The 8,442-nt window shown below is 40.4% G+C and overlaps 2 protein-coding genes across 2 annotated transcripts; one reads left to right on the top strand and one right to left on the bottom strand.

The window, feature by feature from the left end:
• The first annotated feature begins 210 nt into the window (after positions 1–210).
• LOC131250057 (AP2-like ethylene-responsive transcription factor AIL1) lies at positions 211–7,258 on the top strand. Its single transcript, XM_058250729.1, has 8 exons — positions 211–610; positions 2,673–2,755; positions 2,953–2,961; positions 3,054–3,142; positions 3,753–3,826; positions 3,962–4,012; positions 5,584–5,660; positions 6,090–7,258. Exons 1-8 carry the CDS (start codon positions 342–344, stop codon positions 6,692–6,694), a joined length of 1,257 nt encoding a protein of 418 aa, XP_058106712.1. The 5' UTR covers positions 211–341; the 3' UTR covers positions 6,695–7,258.
• Positions 7,259–7,431: 173 nt separating this feature from the next.
• On the bottom strand, positions 7,432–7,977 carry LOC131249637 (non-functional NADPH-dependent codeinone reductase 2-like). The gene has a single exon (XM_058250425.1). It carries the CDS (start codon positions 7,975–7,977, stop codon positions 7,432–7,434), a length of 546 nt encoding a protein of 181 aa, XP_058106408.1.
• Positions 7,978–8,442: the final 465 nt, after the last annotated feature.

Below are 8,442 nucleotides of genomic sequence, written 5' to 3'. Positions count from 1 at the left end.
TTTACCACCTATGGGTACTCAACCCTTCTGAGTTTTTAATACGTTCGGTGTAAATAAGTTTTTTACACGTGATGGACGGATTGGATTTTACAAATACACCATGTTGGGGCCCACAGTGCTTGGATGTTTTAAGCAGCATAAAACAGGTGTGGTAGACGATTCGGGTCCGAACCCCGGGGGGGGGGGGGTAGGCCAGGCAGCGTGGGACAAAAGAGTTTTGTCAGTATATGGGTACAGAAATCATCGCTCCCCTTGTCTTAATAACTACCTTCCAACATTCCCAGCAGACAAAAGAAGAAGGAAGAGGTCATGGTTTTTAGTTTTACTTGCATATATAATTTATGGTTTGCACCAAACAAAATTTCATTCATTCCTTTGAGAGAGTCAGTGAGAGGATGGAGATGGAGATGGTAATGGTTAAGAAGGAGGAGAATGGTGGAAAGCGTCGTTCGGGCAGTGAGGGGGAGATGGCACTCTCCAAAGCCAAGTGCATAAAGAGGAGGAGAAGGGAGGTGGCCGTCATGGTGGGGGACGATAACAAAGAACAGCTCGACCCTTCTTCAACAACCACAACTGTCAAGAGGAGCTCTAAGTTTCGAGGCGTTAGCAGGTCTTCTTCTTCTTCTTCTTCTTCTTCTTCTTCTTGTTTTCAAAGGGTAAGGGAAAGGCTTAAAAGATTGTAAGTAGCGGTAGTAAGGAAAGACCTAATGACCTATCATTTAACAGATGATATGGTTAATTAAAAAAGAAAGAAAGAAAAAAAAAAAAAAGATGAACCTGATTGAATAGTGGAATGGTTTGGCGTAAAACCATTTGCGTAGCTGCCCAATTAGGTGAGAGAAAGCGATAAATGATTTTTTTTTTTCTAATTAATTTTTTTCTTTTTTTTTTTGAGTTTGCTTGTTAGTACACACCCATGTCAGTGCACACACTCCATGTTAGCCACCCCCGCTAGGGATGGATGCCAAAAAGCGATAAATGATTGATTATTATTACTATTATCATTTTATGAACAGTTATTGCATATCACTAGTAACATATTCTTCACCCAGCAGATATGTCAACGTGCCTCACGGCCCCCACCGTTGGCATCACATGGATTGAGTATTACCCGCAACTGTCCCGAGCTTGGCACAGGCTGGGGCTCCGACGGGGGCCATCGTGATGTGTGGACACTCCGTCCATATCCAAAAATGAGGCTGATCCAGGGTTCATGGACCACACCACGTACAGTAAGCAGTTGTCATAATGACTCACACCGTTGACACCTTCCTAGGGCCCGTCATGATGTTCATTTTCCATCTAATCTGTTCATAAAGTCACATGGACCTAGATGAAAGGAAAAAAGAAAAAATAAATCAGATTAGTTCCAAAACTTTCCCAAGAATTTTTTTAATGGTGGTTGTTGAATCCCCACTGTCTGGTCCACTTGAGCGTTGTATCTGACTCTTTTTTTTTTTTTTTTGTCTTGTACCGTAAAATCATATGGAAAATTGAATGGATGGTGTGGATTAACCCATGCATCACGGTGGGACCCTCAGAGCCCCATCCTATGCCGAGCTCGGTAGTACCCAATCCGCGTGGTGGGGCCAACTTTATGTAGGCTGCAGGTGAGGTTGGTTCACTTTTCGGGGAAGCCGTGGGTGTGCTTACATTCCACCTAGGTGCATGATCTTATCCTTCGTCCTACTTGTTTACTCTCACGAGATTCCGTGGATACACACTGCTTTTCTAACTTTAGTATTAGAATAGTGCAACTTTGTTCCATTTTATTACAAGATGTAGATCAAATAATAGGGGGTTGCATATATACCTAACTAGAAGACCAGAATTTTTTATTAGGTTTTATTCGAATAGCATGTGGGGAGAAATTAAAATGCATTTTTAGTTGCAACTAAACACGTCTTCATTAGGTGGGTTAGACTAGCAAACAACTGGGTAAAACTAAATATTGATGGCTCTACAATAGGCAACCCAGGAAAGTCGGGAGGTGGAGGAATTGTGAGAGGAGACAAAGGGGAATTTCTATTCACCTTTCGGTCAAGTTATGGGCTCGGCTCCAACAATAGAGCAGAACTGAGAGCGGCGTAAGGGGTCTTCTACTGTCACTAAACAACAAGTTGTTCCAAATCGAGTTAGAATCGGATTCGAAATTCGTTATTGACCTCCTCTTAGGGAGATCGACCCCTTCTTGGCAACGAGGACCATGGGCTGCCAGGATTGGTAAGCTCATGGGTAGGGTAATATTTCTCTCAGGCTCATTCATAGGGAGGGGAACGGCCCGGCCAACGGAATGGCCCGTATGGGGAGTAAGTTGCAATCGTTCATCTTCTTCGACAGTGCAAATGACCTCCTGTCTCATATTCGGGGCTTGGTCTTCTTAGATAAAGTTGGCATAGGTTCCATTCGGGTCTTCTTGGTGGGTCCCTAGCATGATTTTTTTTTATAGGGGTAGTTGATTTTTTTTAGCTGTGTTTACGATAGGTGCCACCATTTTCTTATGTTGGTGCGGGGTTCCCGAATTGCTCCTGATGGTTGTACAACATAGTTGCCATTGAATGAAAAGTTTGCTGAGGTTTTTTCTTTTTCCTTTAAAAAAAAGAGAAAAAGAAAAAAAAGAAAAAAGAATTTGGATAATGATGCTAGCTTCTCATTTGATTAAAAAAATGCAGGCATAGATGGACAGGACGTTATGAAGCACATCTATGGGACAAGGGTTCCTGGAATGCAACACAGAAGAAGAAAGGAAAACAAGGTATAGAAGATAGCATTTGATCTTTCTTCGATATCTTTCATTTCTTTAGATCATATATATATATATATATATATATATATATATATATATATATATATATATATATATATATATATATATATATTAATACTTTCCTGATCATTTCATAATTTTGTTCTATGTGGGCCATGTTCATCTTTCATCAACGAACCAAATAGTCTATTTAGGTGAGCAGTTGTTTGATTCATAAAATTTCATCTATATTTGATACATTGTTATTTTAAACTAAGGAGAAGTGCTCCTTGCTTTTGCTAACCAGGGGCTTACGATGAGGAAGAATCTGCAGCAAGGGCTTACGATCTGGCCGCACTCAAATATTGGGGGACCACCACGTTCACAAATTTCCCAGTACTCTCACTCGATATGTCACTAGATCCAATCTGAAATCAAATGTTGATTATTGTAGCGGGTTTGGGTCCAAAGTTTTAACAGGATTATGAAATGTTAGTACACCCACTGTCAGTTCACACTTCACTGTTAGCCACCCCCACTAGGAAATCATACCAAGACCTCAGTGTTGAAACGAGGTATCTTTCACTCGAGCTATGGATCAGGGTGTAATTGAGATCTCCCAAAATCAACAACCCAGCCATACCAGACCTTATCCAAGCTACAACAACCAAACCCAGAAAACTAATTATTTCAAGGGAAACTGGGAATTAGAAAACATGAGGTCACAAGTTTAAGCACCACTCGTGGTGTGAGTGCAAGAGTGTGTGGGGGTGGGTGTGTGTGAGTATGTGAGGGAGGGGTGAGTGTGTTTTATTTATTTATTTATTTTAATTTTAAAGAGGGAATTAGAAAACTATGTAATTACTAAGTATAATTGAGAAAATTAGGAATTAAAAATTCTAATTAGCTGAGTGAATGTGAAAGTTGGTGAGACAAAAGTCAACATGTTTATCATCGGTTAGTAAATTTCTAATGTATTTATGTTACATTGTTGATTGTGGACCAGGTGTCTGATTATGAGACTGAAATCCAAATAATGCAAAATGTGACAAAAGAAGAGTACCTAGCCACTTTAAGAAGGTATTTACATAGAAGATTTGGATCTATTAGTGCTAAATTCTTTCGTTTGTTTGTTTTTATTTTTTAATTTTTTTCTTCTTTCTTTTTTATTCTAAATTTTTTTCTTTTCTCTTCTCCTCTTCTTCTCTCTTTCAGGAAAAGCAGTGGCTTCTCCCGAGGTGTATCCAAGTACCGTGGAGTGGCACGGTAAATATATTTGGTGGTCTCCTTTATAATGCTTTCATGGATAAAAGGAACAAGGTGGCACAGCACACACCACAGAACTGGGTGGTGCGTATAACATCACTAAGTTCTGGGTCCCACCATGATGTATCTGATATATCCACACCGTTTATCCATATTGCAATATCATTTTAGGGCACAGGGATAAAAATGAGGTAGATCCAAAGCTCGAGTCAACCATAACACAAAAAGCAATAGGGATTGAAGGCTTACATTTGAAAACTTTTTTGAGGCCACCAAAGTTTTGGATCAAGCTGATAATTGTGTTTTTCCTTAATCCAAACCTGTTTGACAAATAAACATCATCATGGGCCCTAGGAAGGTTTCAACTGCTTTCTTAGGTGTGGAATCGGATTGTGCAGTGTGCACCTAACTAGTGTCTTGATGTCACCAAGTTTTGTGGGCTCTGCCATAATGTTTTTGTTATATTTATGTAGTCTATCCATTTTGAGAGATTATTTTAGGGCATGGGCCAAAAAAAATGAGTTAGATATAAGGCTGAAGTAGACCAAATCATAAAAAGCACTAGAGAGAATAAGGCCCACCATTGAAACCTTCCTAGGGCCATGATGTTTATTTGCCATCTAACTTGTTCATAAGGTCACACAGACTAGGATAAAGAGAAAACACAAATATAAGCTTGATAAAAAAAACTTCTTTAACCCCTCAAAAGTTTTCAATGGGTAAGCATTTAATACCCAATGTTTTCTGTGGGTGTGGTCCAATGGAGCTTTAGATTGCCTCATTTTTTGGCCCTCGCCATAAAATGATCTCATAAAATGAATGGACAGTGTGGATTTAACATATACATCATGCTGGGTCCCATAAAACTTGGTGAAGGTCAGTAGAGTGTGGCACACCATGCAAGTGATTTCCGGTCAATAAGGACGCAGATTGGCCCCCGACCCCAGCACCAGCCCGCTAGCTGTTGTCAAAGCTATGTGGGCCAGCGTGATCCAAAATATGAGGCAGATCAAAAGCTCAAGCAACACTAAGGAAAACAATGGACATTAATCGCTTACAATTGAAAAGCTTTTGTGGCCAGAAAAGTTTAGGATCAAGCTGATATTTGTGTTCTACCTTCGAAGGTCCCTGTGACCTTATGAACAGGTTGGAAAACATCACTTTAGGGTTAGGAAGGTTTCAAAGGTGGACATTATTCCCCAAATTATTTCCTGTGGTGTGGTCTTCTTGAGCTTTTGATCCGCCTCACTTTTGGGCTGATTCCCTGAAATGAGCTGGCAAAATGAGTGGACAGAATGAATAAAATACACACATTGGTAGGGCCCACGGAGCTTTGAAATCAGCTAGCTGGCTAGTGTTGAGATCATCAGCCAGACCGCGGCTCGTCAATAAGCTGCTAGCCTTTCCATTTTATCAAATGAGAAGACATGTACCTATCATCTTAACTCCCTTTAGGAATGGACTGTGAAAGTGGGACTATACGCTGAATAATGCTGTATACACTCTCTGCCTAACATCTATCGCCCCGAGATTTATGGACAGAAACTTGTTGCTTTTTCGATACAATACAGGCACCATCACAATGGCAGATGGGAAGCAAGGATAGGAAGGGTTTTCGGAAACAAGTACCTTTACCTTGGAACTTACGGTGAGTGTTATTTCTTTAATATATAATCAATCTTCTCCCACTGTTATAAGACTTGGACACTTGGACAAGTCCGATACAGACTCATCCAACTGATATGGTTTAATACCCATGGTCACCCCGATCGACTAGGGCAATTAATTAGGCTGATTCAGCCTCGACTCAGGTCTAAATTGAGATACAATCAGAGAGTCACCGAGCCTTTTTATCATTTTGACAGATATTGTGTGAGTTCACTAGACTATTGGGAAGCCAATACGACACCAAAAAATGTGGTCCTCCTTGGGAATGCAACAACTACTGCAACATCGATATCAATAGCCTTGTGGGGTGATGATGACATTGTCACCTCAAATCTCCTTTATAGTGTAGTAAACTCACTCCTCAGTGAAGACGTAGATATGTGGGGATGACTTGAATGTCTTCTTTCAGGTACCCAAGAGGAGGCTGCTGCAGCTTATGACATAGCAGCCATAGAATACAGAGGTATCAATGCAGTGACCAACTTCGACCTGAGCACATACATCAGATGGCTACGGCCTGGTGTGAACACTTCCACTCCTCTCCAAGAACCAAGATCCAGCAGTGAAACTCGACCAAACCCATCCCCGTCCACCATATTTCCCAGTGAAGAACCTGAGCCGTTCTTGCACCGCAACATCTTCGCTATGGACAACATGGGCTCCCCTCAGAAGCAAGAATATCACCCTCTGCAAATACCATATGGGAACAGCAGGTCATCCACAACTACTGCGCTTAGTCTCCTCTTCCGATCATCAATATTTAGAGAACTGGTGGAGAAGAACTCGAATCCTACAGACAATCAAACCATCGAAGGGGATGAGACAAGTCATAATCGACAACATTTGGCTAGTGACGATGAATTTTGCGGGATCTTCTACAATGGGATAGCGGACATTCCATATGTTTGTTCTTTGAGTGGTGATGTCGTGCCCAGCATTGAATTGCAAGAAGAGGGTGTATCAACTTACTACGATCAGACTGCAGGGTCAGTCCCCTTTGAGCAGTGTTTTTGAGCATGTCTCCCATCCATTAACTAGCGTTTGATGAGACATCTTAGATACATCTCGTTCTAACTTCATGGACATTCCTCCTCCCTTTAAAAAAATAAAAAATAAAAAAATTATATATATATATATATATATTACAATCGATTGCATGCACCCCAATTGTCCTCTTCAAACTTACATGAAATATCCTTTTAGAGTCATGTACAAGTGATCCCGAGGTCAAGAATAAAATAGAAACAAGTCTCTTGTATTTTCGAGCTATGTTGCCTGGGAGTTCCATCAAGGTGCACACCAAACATCTTATGGAACACATTGACACTGGTATATAGTAATTAATGAAAGCCGGAAACATCCTTGAACACATAACTAAAAGAGCCTTCTTTGTACAAAGACGGATTAAAGACAAGCACGTACTATAGAAAACATTATACGTACTATAGGATCTTTAGATATGTTGGACAATTTTTTAAGGATGAGATTAGATTCTCTATGGTTGTCGTCTCCAAATCCTGACACCTATATTTATAGGCTTCATTCCTAAAAATTCAAAATTGAGAACAACTCCTTTTTCCATTATAGGTTTCTATAGAAATGAGATCCTTTTCTTTTCTTTATTTTTATATATTTATTTTTAAAAAATTTTAAAATTTTAACTGAGGATTAAAATCATTGTATCTTGCCATCCATTTGTTTTATATGTTGTCTCTTATGAGGTGTGTGATGGCAATTTTAGGTCATAAAATCTAAAAAGTTAATGAAAGCCCAGATCTTACACGTGTTCCATATCTGCACATATATGAGGATTTAGCAAACCGTTCCATCATGACACACTGGGAGAAATAGATAGAGGTGTGTAATTCCTCCTCGTCCCACAGCTCTATCGTTTTAAATGGCCCACCTGGTGAAACGAAGAATTCTCCCAAAAATCCCCTATGCTGTGGAATCTGACTGATTTCTTGCAAATCTTGCTCACTCAATGCCCAATCGAAGATCTGAAGGATCTCTTTCATTCTCTCCTTGTTAAAGCTTTTCACCACCACACTCACTCCTTGTTCATACAACCACCTTAGAGAAACCTGAGCAATAGATTTTCCCCTAGCGTTTGCAATTTGTTTAAGGATTGGACTCTCCATCACCGCAAGTGATCCCCAGTAGGCTCCGTTTGCCCCAAGTGGAGACCATGCACTCACGTGAATTCCTTGCTCCTTGCAGAACTCTCTACGCTTCCTTTGCTGCCATGCTGCGTTCATTTCCACCCTGAACGAAACTGTCCAAATCTTGGGCCCCATTGCAGGTATATCACAACACAAGACAAATAGTTAGACAAAGGGTGCCCATCAAATGGACCGTTACAATGGAAAACATTTCAATAATCTAAATTCAACAAACAAGTGTCCGGTCAGGGAAATAATTTTGATACCCTATCTAAAGTTGGGCCGCGAATTTTTTTATTTTTTTTATTTTTTATTTTTTATTTTTATTTAAGAAAGAAAGAAAAAAAGAAAAAAAAAAGTCTAAATTCTAGCCTGGAATTCATTTCAAAGTGTTAAGATAACATGACAGGGACTGTACTTCGGGTTGCCCATGGAGCACCAAAAAAACATCTCCGGAGCAGCCTATGGTAAAAACCTATACATGGTCCAACTCCCTAATGGCACCGAGCCATCTAACACGACCATCCCCCGGATGGCAAGGGGAAGTTCCCGTGCACCCTTGTAGCAGCGACTACCTTGGAGCTCACTGCCCTCACATGC

Source organism: Magnolia sinica, chromosome 6, assembly GCF_029962835.1.
Source record: "Magnolia sinica isolate HGM2019 chromosome 6, MsV1, whole genome shotgun sequence".
NCBI classification, from domain to species: domain Eukaryota; kingdom Viridiplantae; phylum Streptophyta; class Magnoliopsida; order Magnoliales; family Magnoliaceae; genus Magnolia; species Magnolia sinica.
The sequence above is the reverse complement of the archived record's forward strand: the minus strand, read 5'-3'. Positions and strand labels throughout refer to the sequence as shown.

Bases quoted from the DNA above. Each gene is read 5' to 3' on its own strand.
- LOC131250057 (XM_058250729.1), top strand. From the start codon at position 342: ATGGTTTGCACCAAACAAAATTTCATTCATTCCTTTGAGAGAGTCAGT. The intron at 3,827-3,961 runs GTATTTACATAG...TCTCTCTTTCAG, and splicing joins TACCTAGCCACTTTAAGAAG to GAAAAGCAGTGGCTTCTCCC. The intron at 5,661-6,089 runs GTGAGTGTTATT...GTCTTCTTTCAG, and splicing joins CCTTTACCTTGGAACTTACG to GTACCCAAGAGGAGGCTGCT.
- LOC131249637 (XM_058250425.1), bottom strand. From the start codon at position 7,977: ATGGGGCCCAAGATTTGGACAGTTTCGTTCAGGGTGGAAATGAACGCA.